Below are 26,100 nucleotides of genomic sequence, written 5' to 3'. Positions count from 1 at the left end.
GGCAGAATGCGGCTGGAGGGACAAGCGGTGACGCTGGCAAGTTCATGACGGATCAACTTGTTTTTCTGGATTCAGGGAGGGGGTTGTCGACTGACCAGCAATAATGGTGAGTTTGATGAGAGGTGGAAGAATAGATGGTCTGGAGGTTGAGCTCGGCTTGTTGAAGCTTTTGTTGACTTCCTGGCCACTCCCCGCAAACTAGCCCGCTAACGATGGTTATCGCGCAGACGGCCCTTTTCAATTTTCAATCGCTTCTTCTGGTGATTCTCTTAATCATCTGCACCAGCACTTACGCGCACTCGCACTTTCCTGGGATTATGGACCGGAACCGGAGCGGGTAAGGGACCTCGGCTGAGTTCGATGGCGTGGATGAAGTGAACTAATCTTGATATTCGCAGGGTCTTCGGGATTTTCTGGAAATGTGCCCGGATAGGAGAACGACTCAGTCCATATGTAAGCATATGCTGTATCGTGATGGCTGTACGTACCCTCTGAGAGTTATCGATGGAAATCGGTGCTAATACGTGTCCGACATGTAGGTCCAGCTCTTCATCGGTGGCTAAGTCTTGGGCCTATGGAATAATGCCGTGTTTTTTTGCATGCGAGACAGGGCAAATAAGCAAACAGAAGAGAAAATCAAATGGGGGCAATCAAAGTAATGCCGGCGGTGTTTCAGGTCGGAGTCTCCCGTTATGCAAGTTCAGAGCGATAAATTATTTTTCAGCGCGTAGCCATTCCATTATGATTGTATGTATAAGTACATAGCCAAATGCAAGCTTTGGCAATATCGATGCTTTCATCACTCCTATTTATGCATATGCTGGATGGTACATGGTTTGATGGAAAGGGGGACAACAGGATGTCAAGTCTCAAGCCCCTTCCTTTGACTTTGTTCTTGACTTCGACTTCGCCTTCGCGGCAAGTTTACTTAAAGCACGGTCAACCAGGGACTCACGAATTTCCTTTTCCTCCTCGGGGGTGAGCTCCGGTTCGGGAGCAAGGTTCGCCGTACTGTACTGGCGATCCAATGCATCGATAGCAGCCCACAACGCTTCGGGGTCGCGCAAATAGCGCAACGGCTTCATGGTATAAGAATCGATGGCGAATCCAGCTTGCTCCATATCCTTGATAGCGGCTGCAGTTTGAGGCATGTCCTGTGCATTCGCGTAACCGTTGACAATAGTGTTCCAGGTCACTTGGCTGAATTCAACATCATGCTTCAACATCATGTCTCGAATCTTCTCCGCGCCAGCTATTTGGCGGTTGTAGATGAAAGCACTGAGCAAAAGAGTCCAGGTGCGTGTACTTGGCTTCACGTGGTCGATGGTTCTGCCATTGCGATCTTTTTCTACCACGGGATGGAGCATATCCTCGACGATCTGCACGCATGTTCGTAATGCGCGGCGATTGTGGCGCATCGCGCTCAGGAATGCGTTATATGCATGGTCGGTTTCGGCCATAGAGCAAATGATTGGATCTCCTTGGTTGATAAGTTCTTGGTATCTGGCGTAGATTTGTTGCATCTTGGAGACATCAGGGTTGCAACGTAGATAAGTAGCCAAAGCGATGAAGAGGACAACTGTTGATGGCTTCTCTCTACCTTGAAAGGAAGGCTGGTAGGACGGAGGGACGATGAGTAGATCCCGGAGGGGTGTGAGATCGTAAAGGCGGCTATACATGTCAAGGGTCGAGTGTAGAATGCTTGATCTATCAGCCTCCACGTCCATATCTTTGACGGTGAAGAGGTAATGCGAATGGAAGATCTTGCTGGCGAGATAGGGATTGGTGTCCAAATGGTCCACTGTCCCAATTTCACGCACTAAGATGTCAACACCGCCTCGGTCTTCTCGGGCGATGGCATCTTGAAGAAGAACCAGGTATGTGTGTGAGTCGAGTCTGTGGTCGTGATCAATCATGAACTTCAAAATATCATTCAATAACTGAGAGTCACTGATTTTAGCCGCATTCGCAAGCACAATATTCATCATGTCTCGGTTTGGTTTCACGCCGATCTCCAATAATCGTGGCAGGAGCTTGAAGTTTCGTCCCTCGGGGCCATCTTCGATAGTGTCATGGGTCAAAATTTTGCAGCAATGTCGCAAGACGCCGTCGGCGTCCATAGCAAACCTAGGGTTATCGAGTCTACGAAGACATGCGATGGCTTCGATCGCCATGTCCGTATCCCCAAGTTCTTGGAGCCGCCATGCGAAGGACAAGGCGGTTGGTCCAGACAACTCGATCCCCTTGGCTTGCGAAGTCTGAAAGGCCGACTTGACGGAATCCGGCCTGGCTTTCCGCACATATAGCGACAAAGGCCTATGTGGCGGACATATTACAGGCCATGTATCTGGATCCAGGCAAGTTTCGACGACTTCCTGATAGGTCTCGAGATCGACCTCATCATACTTCATCCAAGGTGAATAGAAGAATCTGTCCACATAGAGCATACAGTCACCCACAAGCTGAAAGTCTGGCCGATCGGCCCCGTGCGCAGTCATGAGCAAGAATGACAAGAGCAATACTGGGTCATTCTCTAATAGCCACAATGCTAGCCTTTGCCAAACAGAGGCTCTGGCATGTCGGTTCATCTGGAGCCAAGCATCCTCAAACGACTCAACATCATCCGACTGGAGCTTAGCAAGCAATCTTTTGCTCTCCCCATTCAATGCCGGGATTAAGGCCCTTTGGGGTTCTCGCCGATAGTGCTTCGCTTTGTAGAGTTCCTTGTATGCAATCTTCCACTGCCTCATGCCGAGTTGTCGCGGATAAAGCGACCGGGCACGTCGCAAAGCTTCTGCTTGGATAAGTTTGGATTTGCGAGCATCTTCTCCCAGATCAGAGACAAGGACCGGGTGTATCTTATGAGCGAGCTTAGGATTAGCACCATTATGGTACAACGCATTCCGAAGCGAATTCTTGGATACCGCTTGACTGGGATCCTTCACAGAGGAGACCTTGCTGCTAACCGTCTTTCTTCGCAGATTATTTCGACGAGGAGCCGGCCAGTACTGAGACGGCTGAAGAAGCGCTGCATTCTTTCGTTGTCGCCTTCCCACAACCCCGTATAGCGCTGAATCAGGTGGCACTGTAACTTCGAGGAGAGTTCTCATCGCCGCTTCCAGGTCGTTTTCTTCTGCCTCATTAGCTCGCGGGAGCTGCGTCGAAAAGCATTGTGCTCTGTGTGCGCCCGAGTTCCGTACCCAGCGGCCGGGGCTGTGAGAAGTCAACGACAGGCCCCTGAGCCGGGCCTGGACAAAGTTGTGCAGACACTGCGACATTCAAGGCTTCGCGGCCGTGCTCATCGGAAACAGAGTGAGGGAGCTGAAAAGCTAGGAGAGAATCTCAGGGTTGGCCAACGCGCGCGGTATTGCGGACTTCAAAGGACTTGAAATCGCGTCCGCCCGATTTTGCCGTGGCTGGTGTTGTGGCGCACCGCATTAGCGGTTCAACATCATCACTTCCAGTTTTTGTTCGACGGCAGCGCGGGGACTTTTGAAGCTTGCAAGGCTTCTCGTCCTCACTCTACTTTACTTCTACTACCTGGGCGAGGTCCTCATATTCTTCCTCCATCAACCCCCCCCAAAATGTCGTCGAACAATGCCTCGCTGGATGCGGCATCCGCAGACCGCAAAGCCCGCCTCGCCAAACTCGCCGCGCTGAAGCGCAAGCAACCAGAATCGGACAACCAAGATGCCGGCACCGACGACAAAGGGTCTACTGAGCCCTCCGAGGAAACTGCGAAATTTCTTTCCGGCCGAAACTACGACGTCGAGACCCGTGGGCCTGAATTGGGATTCGAGCAAGGCCCACATGAAGGAAAAGTGACCGTGGAGGCGCAGGCAGCTGAGATTGCGCAGGCTCTCAAGGAACAAGCAAAAAAGGACGCAGATGCAGACCAACCAGTCGATCTATTCAAACTCCAACCTAAGAAGCCCAACTGGGACTTGCGACGGGATCTGGACGAAAAGCTAAAGATACTCAACGTGAGGACTGAGAACGCTATTGCCCGGCTTGTCCGCCAGCGGATAGAGGGTGCTCAACGTGCGGCGAAGGAACGGGGGGGCTAGCTCAAATGGTGAGCAAGGCGAGGAAGTGGGTATTGAAGGCCAGGCGCTTGTGGAGGGCATCCATGCCCGGGAGAAAGAAGAGCAAGATCGGGACGAGGATGAAATTTGAAATGATACCCTTCTGGAAGCATGACAGGATTGACTATATGTGCCGTGGCTTTTTTTACTTTTCCTTTTGTGCTGAATTTCCTGGTCTTTTTGGGTCTCTTAGTTCCCGGGGCGGTTTCGTCCTTTCTCCTTAAGTGCCAATGGATGTAAAAGTATGGCGTTCGAGGCTGTCACACATTGGGATATACGGAAAGCACTATTTTATGTGAACAATCAGATTTCAAAATAGCACCTTCTTCAACTGGAAGTATTTGATACATGGTCCTCTTGGCAATCTTTTCACTGAGCCACTGCTAGTTTGGAAGCTCGACAGACTAGTAAAGATGGGACATTGCAGTAACACAACAACTACTAGCTAAGGCAAAATTCGCTTAGCTAGATAATTCTTGTAGGCAAGCATTTCCGCCTCGCCACTTCGTTGGTTCTCTAACAACATCCCTTCAGTCGTGCCACGCTCAATGTAGCTCAAGGAGCGATCATGGGTTCGCAAATTGCTTGCACTTTAGAGCTGAATATCTCGGATATTGATATTAAACGTGAGCTCAGTCGCTCAAAAGCTTCAACAGTTTATGAAATCCGACTTCGTGGGGAGCCATGTGTCATGAAGCTTGTGAGTATAAGTATTGTGATCGAGGATGTCGCTGACCTGCTAGTTTCACGACAACGGCGACCCTGGTTACACCAAAAAAGGCCGAGATTTGAATCGTTTTCGCTGCGAGCTGAACGCCTACCACAATCTCCTTGAATCTGGCGTATGCGACCGAGGCTTTGTACCCGCCTTTTACGGCCACGTCGATCGAGTTGATCCGTCTGCTTTCCACCCACTGCTTCAGGAATTCGCCGACGATAAATACCAACCTAGAGCCATCCTGCTCGAATATTTGCCATGTGCTGAAAGACTCAACTGCGAAGATTATTCCGAAGACCTCTTTCCCTATGCAAATGAGGGCATAAAACAGGTCCATGGCGCCTTCGTTCATCACCATGATATTTACTCGAAGAATATGCTTGTTGTATCTGGTACAAGGATTGTGTGGGTTGATTTTGATATTGCGACAACTTTCAGCAGCATGGGCCCTTGCGAGAAGGCATATTGTGATTATGAAACCGAACTCGTCATGAGTTTGGAAAGCTTCTGGTTGGTCTAGTTTCACTTGAACATCATAACAGTAACTAACAGAAAACGACCATCAGAACGACGACAAGAGACAGGGTCTTCCACCCAATACAAAGTATTACTAAATGGACAGCTACAACACGAAAAACCCGAGCTGGTGTTACGCCTAGGTACGAAGAGAAAGGTAGTCAACCAACGTAATAGCATTCGATGAAGCGACTGGGCATGAGGAAAAGAAAGGAAAGAACCCACCTCTACGGAGACCTGCTGGAATTTTGTCTGAGAGGCAGCGAATGCCGTTCCCTTATCGTCACCTGCCCATGGCCCTCGCATGCCACGCCGTCATAAAGTCTACCGCAATCTTAACAACTGGTGAAATATGTATATTTAGTGCGAAAGCCCATCGTATCTTCTCTACTGGTATACCTGAAACTCGGGAATGGCCTTCGGCACTATCCTGTACTATCCTGTTTTGCACCAACAACATATTTGCACTGCCGAAGGAAGGTATGAAACTCTTGGTCGAGATTCTCTTCATATGCTGCCCAAGGTCTCTTATGTATGCCTTTAGTTCGGCAAAGAATTCCTCGGTAGAGTTGAAACCCGGCGAATAAGTTGGTAAGTATAGTAATTTGACTCGTGCTGTCAGCACATAAGGCCTTGCTGTGAATCATTCAAGCAACTATCTGACGCTGCCAGGAGTACATGTTTCTTACCATCTTTGAAGACGACTAGCCGTTTATTACTGCTAGGTTGGGAGGAGTATGAGCGGAGGATGTCATAGTGGGTAGGGTGGCTATTTTTGGGCCACCTTAGTCGCGGCTACTTTTGGGCATGTCTCGGTCGGTACATGAGTATACTGCTATCGTTATTGCCATGCAAACTGAACCATTTCTTTTTTCATTACGAAATATCCATATCTTTGGGATTAGCATACCATGTGACTAGGATTTGAAACAGTATATCCGTTTCACTATATGGGATGCAATAGCGGTCGGCAATGTAGCAGTATAAAGCTGCATGTACAGACACTAACAATATCGCGAAGGATGAATTCAATTGAGGAATTTCATGGTATCAAGATACAGGGCTCTAAAGATATGGTAGTAATACATAAAGATCCATTAAACTCATGGAACAAAATATGGCGAGAATAGTGCCACCAGGAATAATAAGACAAACGAACCCATTCCATACGCTCGACACTCTCCTAGCGACCGACCGATTGTGTCAATGCGAGGCGCTTGCTGTATGGACTCATGCTCCGTTCTCGTGGCTCAGGGCGGCCTCTTGGTGCCGGTTTGCTTCGTGCTTGTTGCGTGCGTGACGGGCTGTCTCGGGCTCTGTAGGCGCGTCGCTCTGAATCATGATACTTGGCATCAGGGGTCAGGGACCGCCTTCCTTTGGCAATACGGCTCTGATCTATGCTATGACTGCGCCGACTCCGAGTGCCATGTCTTTCCGAAGTCATGTGCCTCCCTCGCTCATCGGGACTATTCTCTCGACGGCGACGTCGGATGTTTCTTTCGTCTGTCCTTGATCTCGAGCGTTGTCTGTCCTCTGAGGCATATGATGAGCCTGAGTAGCTGTCGGCTGAGTCGCTGTATCTGCGCTTCCGGGACTTCGATGCACGTGGTGATACAGAACGGCTGCCGTGACGTCTTCCACGCCTATCTGGGGATGCTGATGGAGAACGGTTTGTGGATATCGTTGAGACCGAATTATCTGAATGCGATGAGATGGACCTTCCCCGCTTGAATGACCCATCCAGATCAGTTTTGCGGCCACGCTCTTCGTCGCGCTTGGCTAAGATTGAATCTGCAATACCAGCGCTAGTTTCCTTGGTGAGCTTGCGAACGGCCAAGACCAAATCTAGAACTGGCGCTCTGTGAAAAGACGCGGAGCACTTACGATTCAAGTAGAGGGTTTGGGGTCTCTTCTGAAAGCTTGGGTACAAGTCGTGGATTCTGTAGCTGCTGGGTGCGTGAGGGTCGGGACATGTATGGCCGCTCTTGAGCAGACGCCTTACATTCATAGCTGTAGTGTCGTGCATGCAAGTTAGCTCCAAGCCCAGAAACTACTCAGGGAAGCCTGGCATCAAGGACGACATATCTCGTTTTAAGCATTTTTGGCATTGGGTGGTCGCGGAGGCCTTGGTCGGGCCCCGAAGGGTCGGCGCGTTGCGATAGCGATTCATAAGTAGCGTGGAAAGCAGGGGATATCTGAGGAACAGGTACTAGTAGGGTCAAACTGATTCAAAGTAGAGTGTTCTGCACAAGTCGCGTATACACGCCGTGCCGATATTCGATCTCAAAAACCGCGGAGGAGGCGGTGGGACACGGCAATTCAACTGCCCACCAGAGAATCGTCAGGCGTGAAGATTCGAAAGATCTGACCCTAGTGCTCCCTGTGCTCTGCTCCTCCTCTTTCGGGTTGTACGCCTGGGATCCGAATCTGTCTGCCAAATCCTTTGAATACCCTCTGGTAATTCTTCGACAGTCCACTCTGTCTCAATATTCACACTTGCGAAGGTTCTGATCGTTTTGACCATGAACCAGCTCTGACATTGTGTAAGACCCACCATGCCACTATGCCACTTTCCCGCTACGTGGTCTTGTCCGATCGTGAAGATACGCCTGCGTTTACAAATGGTTGTCGCTAATGCTTATTATCTCCAGCACTCCCTGATGGCAGCGGCCTTTTACCTGAGAAATGTCTTTCATTTTGAGCTTGCGTGAACCGGGATTCTCCAGTCATATTTTGCCTATTCAATCAAAGGTTTCGAGTTGTCTCAAGCCTTCTGCTCATTGAGACCAGCTCGGCCTACGTTTTTTGTTTGCTTCGTGGACGTCTTCCACCAAATTTCGACATCGATCCCGCCGGGTATACTGCACCATGGCTTCGGCCGGTACGTCACAAGGAGATAGCCAGATTTCGTTTGCAAAAGTAAGTTATCCCTGCATTTAATTTGTGGGAAGCCAATGGTGTTAAATTCATCGTTCAGATTGCTGCCATGCCCTCGTCTTCAAAACCTGAACTGTCTTCAATCCCCGATACAAGTGGCAACAGTGACAATGCTCCCGTACCTGCCGTACCTAAACCGTTTGATAGTAGTGTTCCTGCGTCTGGCTCGCAGCCCGTCCAAAATACGGCCACCAGAGAGGGTTCCACTGACGATTCTCTGGTGGAAGGCCTACAAGCAAGAGTGCAAGAGCTTGAGCTTACCCCGCAAAAGGACCATGAAGGCTCGGGATCTTCCCTGGACGGCCAGGACGGCAACATGCTCAAACGAGATCACTTCTTCGACGATGATCACACCCATCTTTCCAACTCTTCCACGAAAATGACTAATTTTGACTCTAAGAGCTTAGCCTCTGTGACAACTTTCGCAATGGATGAAAACAATTCCGTTCGACCGGATGACAGTGCTAGTGTCCAAGCTATTGATGAAGAAGAGTCTTTGTCTGGCCCGGCATCTGGCGCACCTAACTCGGTGACAGGCTCCGAGGCCGGTGGCCGAGGATTCCGAGACCCTCGTGATGGTAATGCCCAGCGATCCCGTGGCGTGCTCCCAGTTTCTGGGCCATTTTTTAGCAGTTCCAACCAACGCGGAACTGTCAATATTCCCCCTGATTCGGTTTCTAACAATTTTGTGATCCCAGCCATCCCGGATGGGTTGCCAGATGGCACAACCCCGCATGGATTTCCTCTTGACCCCGACGAGAAGCTCGTAGAAGCGATGAAATCCCCCAAAGACAGGCTTCTGATTCTCCAGCTGGAGGAAAAGATCCGCTATTTCATCAGCGATTCCAGGTATGTGGAATAGCCTCCTTTCTTTCACCCGTATAGTATGGTTGACCAGATCCCAGTGAACAATCCTTGGAATTACCTCCATCAAATGCGTTTGGGCGCCTTCTCGCACATAAGTTGGGAGACTACTACCATTTGACGCACTTTGTGGACAACAATGTAACGTCGGTGAGGCTTCACCGTACGCCTTTCTGTCGACTGTAAGTTCTCTATTCTTTTGGTCCCTGGGGGCCCTGCGGGTTGCTGATCAGAGTAGACCTACCGCTTTGTCCGCGGTACATGCCGTGGTCAATACAACTCCGCCGCCGGTTACCCTCCCGAAGAAGATTATGCGCAGAACGGATGGAGACCGGCCTTCCATGGATGGAAGTGTAGGGGCCAGTTCATCTGCTGCTTCTAAGGCCCCCTCGGAAAATGGCGAAGCCGGTACAGATGGAGATCAACCAGGGTCCTCCATAGGAACACCTGCTAAAGATAGATCTCTTTTGAGCAGAGAAGCTCGAGAGGCTAAGTATAACGAAGTTCGCGAACGAATTTTCCGCGATTTCCCCGACAATCCAAAGCCAGACTCAGCTAGTGGCGAGTCAGTTCATAATATGTCACGTTCCAGCTCTACTAGCGGGCGCAAGAAGAACAACAACAGCAGCAACCGCCAAAGGGTCCAGGACGATGGTTTTGAAGGGCGATCTCAATTCAACGCTTACTATCTTCCAGGAGCGAGTGGTTACAATGGTCCCATGCCATACAATGGAAACGTAGGCGATGGGACATACGCTGGCCAAGTTCCATATCTGGTTGGTCCTGGTGTCTCGCCGCCTACAAACAGCTTTATCCCCCAGGTACAAACCGGCGGCATGTATCAGGGGAACATGGGTGTTAGCAATGTGCAGCCCTACCCATTGAATATGTCTACCCAGATGACCTCCAATCCGTCTTGGCAGACTGGTTCCATGCCGCAGCAATCCCCATACTCCGGCTATGCTTCGATGAATCAGCCTGGTATGAGCCAGCAGTCCTCTACCAAATCATCGCCAGCCATGACCAACTATGCTATCCCACAGCAAGGGCCGTATCAGCAGGCTGCTAGCTGGAATCAGCAGTCTTACGCCAGCAATTACCCACAGCCTATGCCTCAGCGTAATCAGCCGCCCGTGCATTGGCCCAGTTATCCGCCTCAGTCCATGACACCGAACATGACGGGTTACTCATACGCACAATACCCTGGCCAACATATGAACCCAGGTTACCAAGCTCATTCTCATCAGATGATGTCAGGGGGACCGAGGTCCCATTTCAATCCCCAAACACGTTCCTTTGTCCCGGGTGCGCCTCCGCCTCCTCGCCATCCGAATAAGGGTCCCCAGCTTCCCATGTCAACATACGGAGGCATGCCGCCCCACCAGGCTCAATGGTCTGCCGGATATCCAGACCAAAGTCACAACAGGAGCATGGATCCTCTGTCGGCCGGTAGTCAAGGCCGTCCCCCGACCAACACCAACACAAACACAAACTCCCTTGCAAAATGGGGCACACCATCCCACCTTCCTCCTAAACCTCCTCCATCTGAAGTTCCATCCGACTACGACCTCAAACACCGAGCCGGCACTCTTCCAATGCCAACAACTGCGCAATTCAGTGGGAGTCCCATCGCCACTTCCAACAATGGCCCGCTTGTGGTATCAGGGGAGTGAATGCGCACAAGCCGAATTAAAAGCCAACATGGAGTGGAACAAGGTTCACTGGGATTTTGCACTTGTCTGCTTCAATTCATCAAGGAGGCTTTCTGGGGTTGGGTTGTGAGAGGTCTTGACGATACCATGTTGGCAACACCGGCTTATACAGATAGTGAAGTGCATCGTGCGCTAGGCGCATGGGAGTAGTTGAATCTACGTATTCCCGACGAGAGAAACGTTTCATAGTGTAGGCTATGCAGCCCTGTAGGCGAATCTAATAATAAGGTGACGACCTAGAAATGAATCCAAAACACTGTAAGCTTGAATGTATTCCTCCAGTAGAACTTAGAAGCACAAGATGGCAGCACCAACAGTGGCTCCAACCGCAACTACGGAGACTACTCCGGCCTGACGCTCTCCTCGCCAAGGGCATACCATACGAGGCTTTTCAGCAAATCACACACAACTTGGCGAACCATGTGAAGTTTGTCAACGTCGCCCGGCTGTACAGGGGTTCTATCATTGAAGAGGACCACGGGCTGTGGCTCACAAGCGATTCTATTTCACCGTGTCAGCTATTTTTTGTCAACCCTGATGTTCATTTGGGATTTGGCCATATCATTACTGATGGCCATGGTGCTACCTCCATCATGGTCAGCCTGCTCGAGGCGCTTAACGAGCCGCGTGAACTTGGGCAGGAAAAGACCGAATCAGTTGTTCAAATGGCCGTTGATCAGCCAGGGTTCCCTGTAGATCCTCTCAACTGATCTACCCGCAACGCCCCCCAACCTCCCTCTGCGTTCTATGAAAAATGAGGAATCTGTGGAGGTACTTCTGGAGCGTGTTCGGTGGCGTCGAGAAACCAGCAAATAGACCGTTGATCGCCTCTATATATTTCATATTTTTGGCCAGACGGGTATACCGCTCGAGCTAGGAAATAATCCAGAACCTCTCATTGGAAGATGGAATAAGGCCGGCAATAACACAAGGTCATCAGGACCGACCTGACTGGTGTATACCGACCGCGCGTAGAGCCAAATCGAGTTTGGGCGAGAATGCAACACAGTGTTAGTAATGTATCGAGTTCAATTGGATGTTTGTTATGCAGGGTTCTTTGGCACCAAATGGGAGCTTCTACGACATAACCACTGACACAAAGTAGATGATCCACTGACAACTGAGATCTGCAAAGGCCCGCCTTGTAATTTTGTTTAGTCAGGATCTGCAGGGGGTAACGTGGTCCACCACCGAGCTACGCACACCGCCGAGCTACGCACCCCCCACCCGAACCTCCGACGCGTCGCGTTTTTTCTACCTTCAACCATCCATCATGCCTCCAAAACACGCTCAAATTCAACCAAATTTAGAGGGTAAACTCGCTCTCGCTGTTGAAGCTATTCGGAACAAAAATATTGCCTCTATACGCGAAGCTGCTCGTGTTTATGAGGTCTCGGAGGCTACGATCCGGAGTCGACTCCGTGGAATCAAACCTCGCAGTGAAACACGTCCAAATTGTTCTAAATTAACCTCTCTAGAAGAGGAGTCATTAAAACAATGGATTTTCGACCTAGATCTCCGTGGAGCCTCTCCTCGACAGTCTCAAATTCGCGAGATGGTAAATTTATTGCTTGCAAATCGTGGAACCACTACTATTCCAATAGTTGGGATAAATTGGGTTTCAAAATTTATTAAACGACATCCTGAACTCCGAGTTGCTATATCTCGACGATATGATTATCAAAGGGCTTAAAACAAGGATCCTAAGATTATCAAAGAGTGGTTTGACTTGGTTAATCGTGTGATTCATGATTATGGTATTACCAACCAAGATATCTACAACTTTAATGAAACAGGTTTTGCGATCGGGATTGCAGCAACTAGTAAGGTTGTTACTTGAGCTGGATATTATGGAAAAAAGAAAGTTTTACAGCCTGGAAATCGTGAATGGGTTACTGCAATTGAGACAATATCCGCCGCTGGATAGGCACTTCTATCTTGCATTATTATGAAAGGGAAAGTTTTCATTCAAGGTTGGTTTGATTATCTCAAACCTGACTGGCTTCTTGAAATAAGTGCTAATGGTTGGACTACTGATGAAATTGGAGTTCGTTGGCTCCAAAAAATCTTTATTCCAGCTACGACAAGTCGAACTATCGGAAAATATCGACTTTTGATACTCGACGGTCACAGCAGCCATTTATCTCCTCAATTCGACAAGATCTGCAAGGAAAATAATATTATTCCACTTTACATGCCTCTACATTCATCACATTTATTACAGCCTCTTGATGTAGGCTGTTTTAGTGTGCTAAAAAAGACATATGGAACACTTATCCAAGATCTTACTCGACGTCGAGTTAGCCATGTCGATAAACTCGATTTTCTCCAAATCTATCCAGAAGCATATTCAAAAACCTTCAAATACGAGACAATCGTGAATTCGTTTACTGCTACTGGTTTAATTCCCTTTGATCTAGATCGAGTTATATCAAAACTCGATATCCGACTTCGCACACCATCTCCTCCAAACTCAAGTTCATTAAGTGAATTTTCGCCTAAAATACCTGTAAATAAATGTCAATTAAAACGTCAAGTTGCCTCTATTAAACGGTTAATAAGACAACATTTCCGATCGCGATCTCCGGAGGAATTAATACGTCAAGTTGATCAAATAGCTAAAAGCGGAGAGATTCACATGGATCAAGTTACTATTATTCAACATAATTATAAGATCTATATCACTGAGAACCAGCGCCAAACTTTGAAACGTGGTAAATCAAAGGTCCAAATACCATGGAATGAAGGGATAACTGGTGCAGAGGCCTTGACGTTGCTAGAAGCGAGATTAAAGGCAGCGGAAGAGGCTGGAGAGGCCTCGAATTCGGAGCAAAATTTGCCTCCACAGCCTACTAAACGGAGGCCTCCGACCTGTTCAATATGTGGAGTAGTTGGGCATATGTGTAATAGATGCCCTAATGGGCAATAGAATAAATTTTTGCGTGGTTAATAATATTAAATTTGAGGGTTTTCTCTTAATTCGGGTGGGGGGTGCGTAGCTCGGCGGTGTGCGTAGCTCGGTGGTGGACCACGTTATTTATATCTTTCACTGTCCTCGCTCTCCAGATTCCCAGCCCGAATACTTGCTTTGCCGAACATGGGCGTTGTCGAAGGTGATCCTTTCTACATCCTCGTCAAAGGGGCACCGATCACCAAGCCCATCCTTGAGGACAATAACCCTGTCCAGGCGTCCCTTATTGCCAGCCCTGAAAGGGCTATCTTCACCTACAACGCTTCCAGCAACCATCTTGAATGTGAAGGGCTCTATTTAGGCCGGAATCTTGTTGAAGACCGGAGCTTGTTGCCTAAGAAGGTTGTGTGGTCTAGAGATCCTGAACGTCTTCTGCCTGTGAAGACTGACGAAAACGACCCTGGCAAGTTGAGGTTTTCCGGTAGGTGGTGATGTTATGCAACTCCTGGTTCCAAGAGATTGAGGAAGATGCTAACGTTTATTTCCGTCTTCAGGTGGCCTTCTGACTGTTATGAATGGTCAGCTTTTTGCGAGCCTGATGGGTAAGGATACATTTTCATTCAATTTAACCCTAAGCAGGCATATACTGGAAAGGTATCGAAGGTTCCGCTAACACTATAAAAGGAGAGGAAGAGCCTACGGTGGAATTAGTGTTGGTTTGATTGGAGGGTCATTTAGCTTCAGTGAAGATACCATAAATTACAAGACTGAATTCTAACAAATAGAAAACGTCACACTATATGTAGAAAGCTTGAGTGGTACTACTACTCGTAGTAGAATCAAAGACCTTATTGGCTTCGAGGCCGCGAATCCTCATGAAAGCTGCCTGTATGTCTGTGGCTCTTTTACCGTGACACTTACAGTCATAGCTCACGATGATATACCAGGAGCAGATCTCCTGTGGCCAGATGCTAGTAGCATGTAAGTATGAGCTCGGTGGTTCTTTGACCTGACAAAGAAACCCCTCCGCCTCTAGTGCATCAAAGTTCCATATCTCGGTGCTATCATCAGGGGATCTATACAGTGGCATTGCCTCCAGAACATTTGACATCGAACTTGAATGTGAGACTCTGTACACTTTATTCTAATGGCCTTGAATGATGGGTTCCTATACAAGTCCAACGCCGAGCCATCAGTCTGCTCTTAAAGACGCCCATCCAAATTCCGTCCAAGCGGAGGCTCGCACGATCTGGGCCAGTTAACAAGCTCTTGTAAATAGAATACCTAGAAAGCATGAATATGACATCAGTCAATTCCCTCCTTGCCATGTGAATTCTCGCTAGTCGTTCTGAAGTATCATTCTGATGGTGAAGACAGGCTGGGCCCAGCCGTCGACACTCTTACCTAGGGGCGAGTGCTAGGATATACATTCGCAAGAAGCATCTATGTTGTAATCAAGTATCCGAAGCTGATATCCAGTTAATCTTGACCCCGACATAGAGGGTGTCGTTTTTATAATGAACTGAGACACTGAGCAGATTTAAAAAGGTATTGCGGGATAGGAGAAGCTCGTACCTCTCGGGATCATAAGTTGAAGTGTTTCGGATAGACAGGCTAACGATTTTCATAGAGCGCCAAGTGGTACCGAATGAGAGTCCACAATTTGCACTTACAGCCACGGGGATTTTTGCTAAGACCATGAAGCTCCAAGGTAGAGCACTTGGAAAATACCAACTTACACCGGATCGAGCATACCATGGACCTTCAGAGAAATTCGGGTTGGAGGAATGAGGCAGTGTGCACTACTAGCAGATGTGCACAATATGTTAAGGAAACCTGGACTTCAAATCACTACCTTATATGGTTTGTGGTAGTGGCATTTACCTATACCCTGGCAGATACTACAATTGGTAGGGCCTCGTATTGTGTTAGGTTAAGCCAGAACGCAGATCGGACAAATAAATCAAGATGTTTGATACTATACAGGCTATGTCACAGATGAAGAGGATATGCTAGAAGCAGCAGATAACTCCTATAAAACAAGCAAGAAAAGAATTGTGTGTTCCAAGGCCAAAAACCATGGGCTTTCCACAGCTTCATAAGTTCCACCAGCAGGGCCTACAGTAAAGCCCAACGTGATTGTGCCTCATCCTATAGCTTCTTCGTGTTCTCAACCGTTGAAGGGATCTTGGCCTCGCCCTTCTCTGTATTCGCGGGCTTACCCTTTCGAAGCTGCAACTGCGAAATCGCCTGCTCTAAAGCATCAATGCCATCCTTTTCGGAAAGCGGTCACTTTGCGCACGTTCAATGCAGTCAAGCTGTTCAATTCCGGCTTTCCTAGCTCCCGCTGGCGTGCAACAGTCCGCGCCACCATGGCGAACCGCGTGTCCTTGGGTCCGTCGACGAGTTCCAGGATTGCGCTCGGAGCTTGGTCATCCGGCTTGCGTTCTCGCTTGGCATTCTTTTCGCCCTTGGCTACTGTGTAGTATTCGTATTTTTGCTTCGGCTCCACGCGGAGCACGCGAGTATAGCCTCCTTGTCGCTCAGCGTAGCGCTCGCGGAGGGGTCCGAATAGCTTGGGAGCATTTCATGGGGTTTCTGTAGAAGTGTGCATCAGTAATAGCACAAAACTTTTCCGTGTAGATTATCGGGCCAAACGCGAACTACGGTAGCTCTGCTTCGCATGTCCTGAATTTCCAGGGTAACGTACGTAGAAGATCGACAGTGCTTTCCGTCGGCTGGCCTCTGTATTCTTCTTGCCCAGGGTAATCAGGGTATCTGCCAGCCGTTGTGCCTCCTTCGCCTTCGCCCAGGTTGTTGTGATCGATTCATTCTCAATCAGCGACGTGACTAAGTTGCGTAGCAGGGCCTTGCGATGCGAGGATTTGCGGCCCAGGTGCCGGTAGATTTTGCCGCCAGCCATGTTAGCGACAGTGATGAGGGCGTGTCAGGGAAGAAGCAGGGAAGAAGCAGAATCAGATTGCCCGGTAAGCCTCAATTGGTCGTAGCTTATCGAGGGAGGGCGTTGTGTTGGGTTAGAGGATTCGCCCGTGGCTTTGAAAGGGACTGAGTTCGCAAAAGATTCGAGTTGCAGCCGCGGCCAATCGGAGCACTGCCACCGCCTTCGCCGACTTCAACTCTTGCGCGTCCAGATCAGCACGCCCTCAACATCCTTAGCATTTTAAAGATAAATAAAAAGAACCCTCCTTCCTTTTTACTACCGGCTGTTTCATCAGCTGCACTTTGTGCAAATTGCCATGGGCTTCTTCCCTGGGTTTGTAAGTTGACTGCGCCGGGCCGAGGAAAATAAGACAATAACGTCGAATTTAGTTCAGCGGCTTCGCCCTTACAACTTCGGTTCTTTACATTACAATCCAAGTCCACCGCACCACTCGGCTTGAACAGCGCCGTGCGATCCGTGAACAAGTCGACCAGATCAATTGGCTTGCATCCTCCGCCGGGGCATACGACCGTCGCAATGAACCGCAGGACTTGACCCGCCGTCTCGAGGAACAAACTGCAAACAAAAGGCGAGCCCCTGAAATGAAAGAAATTTTGAAACACAGATGGAACCAGGAGGTCGAAAAGCTGGTTCGCAAGGCCTACAATAGCCGATGGGAAGATTTCCGAGACAGTGCTGCGGGCTCTTGGGGTGCGGTAAAAAGTTATGTTAAGAAGGACTAAGCATCTAGGTGATGCATCCATAGACGCGTGTTACCTATTGTCTTTTCTCCTGTACCATTACGTTCGGTTTTGCATTGACAGCAGCGGAGTTAGGGATACCCTCGGTTATTTATTGAATCGCGGTGCTTTCTTTCCAATATTATATTGATTAACATTATGAAAAAGGTCATTTATGATTGGGGTCGAGAGCGACCAGCGCTTCATCCCGAGCATGTGGTATATCATGCTCCGTAATAGCCCAATGCAGCCTGGATATGGATAAGACCAAGTTATAGTTCAGCAGCCGAGGAAGGAGCCTCCGTTGTCACACTTTCCGAGTCACTCCAGATATCCTTACTTTCTCGCTCCACAGTCCGCATAGCTTGTGATACTTCCTGCAGCTTCTCAACCACATCCAACACGCCCTGGTTGACTCGTTCGAAATAACGGTCATTCGCCAGGCGCCGTTTCCGCGCTAGCTCGATATCCTTCGCAGTTTCCTCATCCAGTTTACCGGGCGAGATCCGATCCCGGAGGGGATTTTTGTCAGTTGAGGTATTGTCGGGGATAGTTTCAGCGTCTGCCCGCCGTAGAGTCCCATCGTCATCTGCGGTGTTTCGGCTGGAATCAACTACTTCGTCTTCAGCCTCACTGCGCGCCCAGGCTTGGGCTAGCTTCAACTGCTTCATGCGTAGATCTTCCAAGGCCTGTGAATGTTTCTCGCCGAAGACATGCTCGATCGTCATGGCGCTCAGCTCCACCTCAGACAATGCGCTCTGCATCTCTTGCCATATGGCGTCTGATCCGTCGACATCATTCTTGGATGCGCGGCGTGTGGCAAATGGAGAATAGCTGCGGGTGCTTTCATTACTATTGGTGGTTGAGTCGCGCTGCAGTGATGGCTGTTGGCTGTTTGGCGTAGCAAGTGTTGAGGCTGGAGGAACTGCGAGAGATAGATTGGAAGCATTACGAGACGGAGGCCTTTGGAATAGGGATGGTGGTGGCTGCCGCTGTGTGCCTGCATGCTTTCGTGAGGAATCCATTGACGTGCGATAACTTGAACCAGACCAACTTGGGTTGATCCGAGCTATGATGATATGCAGCTGCCGTGGCAGTGGCACGATAACGGTTCCTTATCAGCGAAGGTGGAGATCTTATCTCTGATGACATAATACAGAGGGGGCTTATGCGATCCCGTGACTCGCTTAGGGCAAGCGCACAAAGTCACGGGAAGCGGACCCAAGCAAGCGAAAGGCCGGTCGAGCAACAAATCCAAACCCTTCGACTTTCGACCTCCCCCACGACCAAGCCCTTTGGCGACAACACCCAGTTTCAACCGGTACGTGCACCGCTGTGAATTCAATCTGCTCGATCGCGACTCGGAAGGATACGTGCTTGGGATTCATCACGAGTGGTTTTCCGACTCACCACCTCGTCGGCTTCGCACAAAAAGTTTCCATATCGACATCCACCCATCACCAACATTTTTCAACAACTAGATCTACCGCGCCCACGACCACGCCCCGTGAATCTCCCTCGCATGCATCCTTCCGAACTAGCACTCGGCAGAAATTTCTCGCTGGAATCTCGAAAACTAACGCCGGTTTTTCCCGTTTAGTTGACCGTCAAAAATAATCCGCCAACATGGGTAAAGGAAAGCCCCGTGGTCTCAACGCCGCCCGCAAGCTCGAGGCTCACCGCAAGGATCAGCGCTGGGCTGATCTGCACTTCAAGAAGCGCTTGCTCGGTACCGCCTACAAGTCTTCTCCCTTCGGTGGTGCTTCCCACGCCAAGGGTATCGTCCTTGAGAAGGTCGGTGTTGAGGCCAAGCAGCCCAACTCCGCCATTCGCAAGTGTGTCAAGGTCCAGCTGATCAAGAACGGCAAGAAGGTCGCTGCTTTCGGTGCGTCTATCTCCTGATAACGTCGTGGGTGGATCTGCGATTTTGGGTCTCCCAAGTCGCACCCAGCTTCACGATATTCTCAATCTGAATGATGAGCTTGCGCTAATCCATCTTGTTCTTTAGTTCCCAATGACGGTTGCTTGAACTTCATCGACGAGAACGACGAGGTTCTCCTGGCCGGTTTCGGTCGTAAGGGCAAGGCCAAGGGTGATATTCCCGGTGTCCGTTTCAAGGTCGTCAAGGTGTCTGGTGTCGGTCTCCTCGCTCTGTGGAAGGAGAAGAAGGAGAAGCCCCGCTCTTAAACGCAAAGTCGGAGTTTGGAATGCAAAATGTGGCCGGAGCAGCGAGGAGCACCGGTGTCGGATGGGAAGCCCGTCTCATCAGCGCCTGGATTTCATGAGAATTTTCATTGGGGAATATACCACCCGGGGCGGGCTTTCTTCCGGATTGATGCTCGAATTACCATGAGTTGATACAATTTCAAAAAACAATGGCGCTATGATCTTCATTTTTTGGGCGTCTTTGACGTTATATGATGTTCCTGTAGGATGTAAATGGCCTCTCTGCGTGTATACTCTTCACGACTCGATCGAGAACTTGCACTAGCAGGCTTCGAGCCTCGGATGCAAGTACTAGCAGCGCTTGTGAGGCGAGACTTCATCCATGCGTGTATTACAATGTGTACTATGCCGCAGCAACAGCACTTGAGCGCATGTTTCCAATAGTGGGAATCGCCCCTGGTGTTATCAATCAATTGATTAATTCCCCGCAAGTTGAATGTCTCAATCTAATAGTCTTCCGGAACCGAGTTCAAGTTTGTCTTACTTCTATCTCGCTATTTTCGAGGTCATTTGGCTCCGCTGGCTCTTGGCCTCGAGGCCGCGAACAATTGCTCCTCGAAAGATACGATGTTCCGGATATTCATAATTGAGATTACATCCAGTCAATTTTCCGTGGCTTTTCTAAGGAAAGGCGAGAAAGTTCATAGTAGGTGTTGTTTCACTAGGTCAGCTCAACTAAGGTAAGTGATTTGGCTATGACAACTATATATTCCCCAACCCATCGTGCACGAACGACCTCAAAATACTCAACTCGGGGATCATCAAATTGAACTCGGATTATTCACCAGCAATACTTTGCAGATTTCCAGAGGCAGATGAGTGTTGCATTTTCTTTGCCCTGGTCTGATCTTGGAATACTACAAGGTTGAAGACTAGACGGGTTTGATAATTGCCCGCGGAAAGGCTTCTTTCAAAAGTGGTCTCATCAAATACACTAACTTGAGTTGATGGATCCTGAAAGTTTTATGAACTCTAATTTTGATTTACTCCATTGGGAAACTTGCATCTCTTTTAACCCCTGGCGCTGAATTGATAGGACTGAAGGACTGCAGCCCTGGATCCGAGTTGGAATTAATGCTTCATGTGTTGTATACTATTATATTGGTATACCGGAATTTACTGACGTAGCCGTAACAGGCCACAAATGATCGTCAAACTTTGATTCGTGCAATTACATATTGCATCCAGTAGCGATCAATTCAAATGTGAAACAACCTTATTCCATAAATTCAACAAGGTCAACATGGTGATCGTCACATCATATTCGAATACCGCCCAATGGACGTCTAGAAGTCAATTTCTCTCCAATCGCATTTTCTGACACAGGTACTTTACCAGCACTCTAAAATCAGAAGCTGATATCTTCCTTTCGGTAGTGATCGGACACGATACGGTAAAGATATGATGGGGCATGGCCGCCACTAGAAGGTAATTAACAGAAGGTTCAAGGGGAAGAAAGGGATGAGACTTACAGGTTGGTGATGTAGAGGTCCACCAGCTCGGCGGGGACATAGTCGTAAATAGGGTTCTGGACGTCAATCTTCTCGACGAGGTCACCATCCTCATATGGTAAGACCTTGCTTGCATCTCCGTACTCAATCAGCGACTCGAAGTCAAATGGATAGACTGGACTCAATTTGTAGACACCGCTCACGACGACAACGGGGGTCTGGTGGACCTTCGCAGCACGCGCGATGACACGAGTACCAGCCGCAGCGACGAGCCCGCCGTTTGCGAGCACCGAATGTGTGCCTAGAATGACCTTGTTGACTCGGGACATTAAGGCAAACACAGCGGAATCCGGGATCAAAATGACGGTGATACCAAGCTGGATCAGTGGCTTCTGGAAAGCATCTGTGCTCAGTTGGTCGTCATCGCCTAGGCTCTTGCCGCTGACAGTAGCATGTGTGGAGTCATGATTATTAGGGAATGATTCGGCATGGATAACAGTGAACTTGCGCTTGGCAGCGGCCTTGAGCAAGAATTTCTGAACCGTAGATGAGGACGTGTGCGTCAGGATGATTTCGTTGGAGTGGATATGATCCAAAGCATATGCGGCAATTTGTTCGTCGACTTGCCCAAGTTCATCGATAATCTCATTGATACCTTCGAGAACCTCAGCGCGCACGTCTTTGCTGGGACCATGACTGGGGAACCTTCCGCTCGGGGACTGGGAACCTGGAGTGCTCGGCTGCGAATTTTCGGGCTCGGGGTGCGAGAGGAGGCTGAACATGGAGGTAAGAGGAGGTCGCACCGCATTCCGGTCTTGTCCATCTTGCCGCAGGCCTAGCGCATCTCTGTCTAAAGGCAATGAAGCATCTGTAAAGTTATATGAGTCATTGGCCTCGATGCCACAAGATATGCAACTGACCGTCAAAAGCACGGGGGGGTATGGGGTTGGCTCTCTGATCCGGCCTCACTGAGAGAGAACTCCGCTTCATGGTCGTCCTCCGCCTCGTCGCGAATCAGACCCAGGACTCGTCGCACAATGTTCCCCCCACCATCTCCCGCGGCTGAGCAGCTATGAGGCGCCGGCCAACGCTCTGTACGCGGTCAATGAGCTTGGATGACTCTGAGGTCCGACATGCGGATACTACTCGCAAGAGCAGGTACGCCGTTGCGGTAGCGCATGACCGGGAATGGCGGATTTGGCGGCGTTTGAGCAATCTATACGCAAGTGGTTGTGGTTAGATGGGAAGGTCTGCCCTGGGCAGGTAGCCCAAAGTAGGAAGGGAGTCAAGGCGCACGAGATAAGGTTTTCGATCGAGGTATCGATCGGGTTCGTCTTCAGTGACTTGAGAAAGGACGCGAGACCCGGCGTCAGGGCCAAGCCTGTGGACGGCATTTGGAAGTGGGATGTTGTGTGGCTGCCGCTTCTCAGACGAAACAGAGGATATGTCGGAGGGTAAAGAGAAAACAAAGAATAGTTCGTCGAACAACCTGGATCTTCTACGAGCCTCGGATGAATCCCTTCCGCACTCGCAAGTGTCGTCGCAAGCGTAGCTGTAAGTAGAAGTCGCGGCGAATATAAAAATGTGGGCAGCAGAAACCGATTTTCTGCCGTTGGGAACCTTTGTCCGCTTCCCCACACTTGAGACTTGGACTCGTTCCTTTTCCCCTCTCCTGATTCTAGAGGGTCTGTTGCGGTTCTTTTCTCTTCTGCTCGCCTCCCGTGTCCTTTCGATCCGGGCCTGTTTTCATTCCTTGATATTGGGGCCCTTTTCGCGGTTAGATACCGGAGTGGAATTGCGAAACGACTTCCGAGGCAACGGGGAGACCTGGCGCATTCGAGGTCCGTCCAACCAATCTACCAGCTCCCAGCTTACTCCCTGCGATGCCCCTCCCTTTCCCCTTGAGACTACTCGAAGCTGGCGATTCCTCCCATTAGATGGGCTTTGGCAAGTGGTTCTGACGACTGACGAACTTCTCGTCCCTTAGATCCCTCGCGCCCCTGTTTCTCGTGGGCCTTGTTGGAAGATGAACTCGTTGAACATCCTGTCCTCGCGAGTCATTGGCCAGTCTTCCAACTCGACGCGCCCACGATCGCGATCCCAGAGTGAAAACCGACCTGCTACTCCGCAGGGCGAGTTCGCAAAGCTTAGGTCCTATAGTGAAGACAACTTTCGGACCAGTTTCACTCTCAACCCGAACTACGATGGCTCCGTATCATCCGCGAATGAAGACAACGACGAAGCGCTCGACTCGGTCAACGAGAAGACATCTCTCCTCCACGGGACTCACAAGGATGGGACGATAGTAACGAAGAGCACCTGGCGTCTCTTTACCAAGCGGATCTTCGACACGATCACGGAGACGATTCGATTTATTCTCTCAACGGTTGCTGCTCCTGGGGTCTACCCAGCCCAATGCTTCCAAGATGATGACGGGCGGTACTCGCTCCTTGTCCCAATTCGGAGAATCTGGAGGCCGTCTGCTGAAGCTAGGATTCGCTCGGAGAAAGGGGTTTCTGGGGCAGCAGGCCGGAGGCGAAGTCGCTCGATACGCAAGGTGAAGCCACAGACCTCGCGAGACTCGATAACCTCTACGGCGTCTGAATCCGACACAGATCGACGCGACTCAAAAGCGTCTTCCAGTAAACACAGACTCAGCCATTCGCAAGATTATGATACAAACCCAGCCTCCGACGACACGCCACGGCGGTCTATCCGGATCAAGCTCCATAACGAAGAGGTGTCAAAACGACAAAGACAACGGCGGTCAAATAGCGGCGATCTGAGCCCGCCAATGCCCGAAGGCGTTGCGCGGATCCAGGGCGCCGTCAATTTGGATAGCTTGAAGTCTCCCACCTCACCATCGGTTCACCGTCTCGATAAATACCCACACTCCCCAACACCCCCCCGGCCCTTACTTCCTCAACGAGTACCTTCATATACTGCTTCATCACGGAATACCCGCCTACCGCAGAAGACCCTTGTCCTGGATCTTGACGAGACCCTTATCCATTCGCTTGCGAAAGGCGGTCGTATGTCCAGTGGCCATATGGTCGAGGTTAAACTTTCGATGCCCATGACTACTGCCTTAACTCCTGGTGGACCGCAGACAACGTTGGGACCTCAACATCCCATCTTGTACTACGTGCATAAGCGACCGCACTGCGACGACTTTTTGCGCAAGATATGCAAATGGTATAAACTGGTCATCTTCACCGCAAGTGTGCAAGAATATGCCGACCCCGTTATTGACTGGCTCGAGCAAGAGCGCAAGTACTTCCAAGCTCGCTATTACCGGCAACACTGCACCCTGCGCAATGGTGCATACATCAAAGACCTGAGCTCCGTGGAGCCAGATTTGAGTAAAGTGATGATCCTCGACAACAGTCCTATGAGTTATATCTTCCACGAGGGCGAGTTCAACCAGTTGAAATCATGCTCTTTACCGGCTTTACTAATATTCATCTAGACAACGCCATTCCCATTGAAGGCTGGATCAACGACCCCACTGATAACGGTCTGCTGCATCTGGTTCCTATGCTAGAGGCACTACAGTATGCCACTGATGTTCGGGCACTGCTTGCCCTCCGACGGGGCGAAGTCGAGTCATAGCTACTTTGGCGTTTCGTATCTGCGGTCTGCGCATTTAGGTGTAAAGGGAGTTTTGTGTTGATTAGAGCGAAGTCCATCCAACCGGAAACCACAAATGCAAAAGAAAAGGGGAAAAAAAGAAAAAAAAAGCGAAACGGCTCCACGAAGGACATAGGATGATGGATGACTCGGATTACCCACCAGTGCAAGTCTATTCATAATGGCACTCAGGATATTGTTAAATGGCGAATGGATTGACCGTACATACCCACTCCAGCATCTGTAGATGAATTTCCTGTGTATGCAGGAGCTCATTGTTTTGCTTCGAGGTCAGCAACAAATTTATGCACCCGTGTTGCAACGCCCCAACTGATCTTGAACCCGCTTGCACCTGCACCGTAGCAATGAATGATGGGGGGTTTCCCTGGACCAGTCTCACTTTCCAGTCGCAGGCCACCATTCCGCATCGGACGTCGGGCTACGTATTCTTGTAGTATCTTGAATCCACTTGTACTCGTTGCTGCGACATCATGCTGGATAAGCCCAGGCTCGAGTTCCACAGCCCGCTTGAGGACCACATCGGTCACAGTCGCTGATACCTCTGCTGACCTGAACGCTATTAGTGAATACCAGGCTGAGATTGCGTGGACAGAAAATACCAGTCGTTAGGCTCCTTCGTGCCGCCAATAATAGTTCCTCCTCCCAATGGCCTTGGAATGATCACGGTTGAAGACCCGTCAGCCCAGTGATGGCTTATAGTTTCTCGGCACTCGTTGGCAACATGAACGAATTGACCGCGGGAAGGGAATGAAGCTGGATCGTCCAGTCCACGCCCAGTAGCGTTAATGACAATAGTGCTACTGCCTCCATCTAACCCCCGACTCGGAAGAAGTATTGCGGCGGCGTCTTCCAGTCTGCTGACTTGGCCTTTCACGAAGTGAACTCCCAGTCCCTCGGCCCTCGACTTCAGCCATAGCAGATAGACAGGAGAATTTAGGACCCAGCATCGGTAGGATACCCCCAATCGAATGTTCTCGTGGCCTTTAGGGTACTCCTCTTGTGGAAGGACCCGGAAGTCAGGCCAGCCGACATATCCATTCTCAGGGTCTCAGATAGAGACCGGGTCGCCAGAATCGAAGTACTCTACACCCGGCACGAACGCGATACCAGACTCTGGGTATTTAGCGGCTATGTCTTCGAACTCAGTGTACGTTTCTCGCATCATTTGCTGCTCGAGCTTATCTGCAGCGGTCTTCGCGGGGAGGGGCGGAAATGCGCTCCAGCCCATGGGGATGCATAGTCGATGGAGAGGTCGCCTGGTAGGTCTTTTGCAATCGTTGTTACTCGGTATCCGCATTTGGAGAGCTGGACTGCGCAGCTGAGACCTAGAACTCCGGCCCTGGGGGTT

General features: G+C 49.8%; 15 protein-coding genes across 15 annotated transcripts; 9 read left to right on the top strand and 6 right to left on the bottom strand.

Moving 5' to 3' along the window:
• Positions 1–212: 212 nt before the first annotated feature.
• N7468_000203 (protein kish) lies at positions 213–495 on the top strand (the record flags this gene model as incomplete). Its single annotated transcript, XM_058469500.1, has 2 exons — positions 213–337; positions 399–495. The coding sequence occupies 2 exons, from the start codon at positions 213–215 to the stop codon at positions 493–495; spliced, it is 222 nt and encodes a 73-aa protein (XP_058335531.1).
• A 374-nt stretch (positions 496–869) lies between these two features.
• On the bottom strand, positions 870–3,278 carry N7468_000202 (pentatricopeptide repeat protein; the record flags this gene model as incomplete). The annotated part of the gene is made up of 1 exon (XM_058469499.1): positions 870–3,278. The coding sequence occupies one exon, from the start codon at positions 3,276–3,278 to the stop codon at positions 870–872; it is 2,409 nt and encodes an 802-aa protein (XP_058335530.1).
• A 306-nt stretch (positions 3,279–3,584) lies between these two features.
• Positions 3,585–4,176, top strand: N7468_000201 (CCDC12/cwf18 family protein; the record flags this gene model as incomplete). The annotated part of the gene is made up of 2 exons (XM_058469498.1): positions 3,585–4,041; positions 4,085–4,176. The coding sequence occupies 2 exons, from the start codon at positions 3,585–3,587 to the stop codon at positions 4,174–4,176; spliced, it is 549 nt and encodes a 182-aa protein (XP_058335529.1).
• A 477-nt stretch (positions 4,177–4,653) lies between these two features.
• N7468_000200 (uncharacterized protein) lies at positions 4,654–5,323 on the top strand (the record flags this gene model as incomplete). The annotated part of the gene is made up of 2 exons (XM_058469497.1): positions 4,654–4,785; positions 4,829–5,323. 2 exons carry the CDS (start codon positions 4,654–4,656, stop codon positions 5,321–5,323), a joined length of 627 nt encoding a protein of 208 aa, XP_058335528.1.
• Positions 5,324–6,759: 1,436 nt separating this feature from the next.
• Positions 6,760–7,292, bottom strand: N7468_000199 (uncharacterized protein; the record flags this gene model as incomplete). The annotated part of the gene is made up of 3 exons (XM_058469496.1): positions 6,760–6,966; positions 7,010–7,178; positions 7,204–7,292. The coding sequence occupies 3 exons, from the start codon at positions 7,290–7,292 to the stop codon at positions 6,760–6,762; spliced, it is 465 nt and encodes a 154-aa protein (XP_058335527.1).
• An 895-nt stretch (positions 7,293–8,187) lies between these two features.
• Positions 8,188–10,793, top strand: N7468_000198 (putative R3H domain protein; the record flags this gene model as incomplete). The annotated part of the gene is made up of 4 exons (XM_058469495.1): positions 8,188–8,238; positions 8,297–9,105; positions 9,162–9,302; positions 9,359–10,793. 4 exons carry the CDS (start codon positions 8,188–8,190, stop codon positions 10,791–10,793), a joined length of 2,436 nt encoding a protein of 811 aa, XP_058335526.1.
• Positions 10,794–13,929: 3,136 nt separating this feature from the next.
• N7468_000197 (uncharacterized protein) lies at positions 13,930–14,465 on the top strand (the record flags this gene model as incomplete). The annotated part of the gene is made up of 3 exons (XM_058469494.1): positions 13,930–14,224; positions 14,298–14,345; positions 14,428–14,465. 3 exons carry the CDS (start codon positions 13,930–13,932, stop codon positions 14,463–14,465), a joined length of 381 nt encoding a protein of 126 aa, XP_058335525.1.
• A 1,429-nt stretch (positions 14,466–15,894) lies between these two features.
• Positions 15,895–16,666, bottom strand: N7468_000196 (mitochondrial 54S ribosomal protein bL17m; the record flags this gene model as incomplete). Its single annotated transcript, XM_058469493.1, has 3 exons — positions 15,895–16,017; positions 16,046–16,318; positions 16,454–16,666. The coding sequence occupies 3 exons, from the start codon at positions 16,664–16,666 to the stop codon at positions 15,895–15,897; spliced, it is 609 nt and encodes a 202-aa protein (XP_058335524.1).
• A 334-nt stretch (positions 16,667–17,000) lies between these two features.
• Positions 17,001–17,427, top strand: N7468_000195 (MICOS complex subunit Mic12 family protein; the record flags this gene model as incomplete). Its single annotated transcript, XM_058469492.1, has 2 exons — positions 17,001–17,021; positions 17,074–17,427. The coding sequence occupies 2 exons, from the start codon at positions 17,001–17,003 to the stop codon at positions 17,425–17,427; spliced, it is 375 nt and encodes a 124-aa protein (XP_058335523.1).
• Positions 17,428–17,696: 269 nt separating this feature from the next.
• N7468_000194 (DUF5315 domain-containing protein) lies at positions 17,697–18,449 on the bottom strand (the record flags this gene model as incomplete). Its single annotated transcript, XM_058469491.1, has 1 exon — positions 17,697–18,449. The coding sequence occupies one exon, from the start codon at positions 18,447–18,449 to the stop codon at positions 17,697–17,699; it is 753 nt and encodes a 250-aa protein (XP_058335522.1).
• Positions 18,450–19,050: 601 nt separating this feature from the next.
• Positions 19,051–19,616, top strand: rps23 (40S ribosomal protein uS12; the record flags this gene model as incomplete). Its single annotated transcript, XM_058469490.1, has 2 exons — positions 19,051–19,309; positions 19,433–19,616. The coding sequence occupies 2 exons, from the start codon at positions 19,051–19,053 to the stop codon at positions 19,609–19,611; spliced, it is 438 nt and encodes a 145-aa protein (XP_058335521.1). The 3' UTR covers positions 19,612–19,616.
• A 1,382-nt stretch (positions 19,617–20,998) lies between these two features.
• N7468_000192 (translation initiation factor eIF2B subunit beta) lies at positions 20,999–22,495 on the bottom strand (the record flags this gene model as incomplete). The annotated part of the gene is made up of 4 exons (XM_058469489.1): positions 20,999–21,071; positions 21,123–21,969; positions 22,071–22,193; positions 22,264–22,495. 4 exons carry the CDS (start codon positions 22,493–22,495, stop codon positions 20,999–21,001), a joined length of 1,275 nt encoding a protein of 424 aa, XP_058335520.1.
• A 188-nt stretch (positions 22,496–22,683) lies between these two features.
• N7468_000191 (uncharacterized protein) lies at positions 22,684–23,088 on the top strand (the record flags this gene model as incomplete). Its single annotated transcript, XM_058469488.1, has 1 exon — positions 22,684–23,088. The coding sequence occupies one exon, from the start codon at positions 22,684–22,686 to the stop codon at positions 23,086–23,088; it is 405 nt and encodes a 134-aa protein (XP_058335519.1).
• A 39-nt stretch (positions 23,089–23,127) lies between these two features.
• nemA (Nem1-Spo7 phosphatase catalytic subunit NEM1) lies at positions 23,128–24,713 on the top strand (the record flags this gene model as incomplete). Its single annotated transcript, XM_058469487.1, has 2 exons — positions 23,128–24,514; positions 24,571–24,713. 2 exons carry the CDS (start codon positions 23,128–23,130, stop codon positions 24,711–24,713), a joined length of 1,530 nt encoding a protein of 509 aa, XP_058335518.1.
• Positions 24,714–25,003: 290 nt separating this feature from the next.
• Positions 25,004–25,980, bottom strand: N7468_000189 (FAD-dependent oxidoreductase; the record flags this gene model as incomplete). The annotated part of the gene is given in 3 exon segments (XM_058469486.1): positions 25,004–25,308; positions 25,323–25,799; positions 25,842–25,980. The coding sequence occupies 3 exon segments, from the start codon at positions 25,978–25,980 to the stop codon at positions 25,004–25,006; spliced, it is 921 nt and encodes a 306-aa protein (XP_058335517.1).
• Between the last annotated feature and the right edge of the window lie 120 nt (positions 25,981–26,100).

This window comes from Penicillium chermesinum (assembly GCF_028974085.1).
Source record: "Penicillium chermesinum strain IBT 19713 chromosome Unknown utg000001l:1.0-1975020.0:1.0-1976611.0, whole genome shotgun sequence".
NCBI lineage: Eukaryota > Fungi > Ascomycota > Eurotiomycetes > Eurotiales > Aspergillaceae > Penicillium > Penicillium chermesinum.
This window is presented reverse-complemented; position numbering and strand designations above follow the sequence as displayed.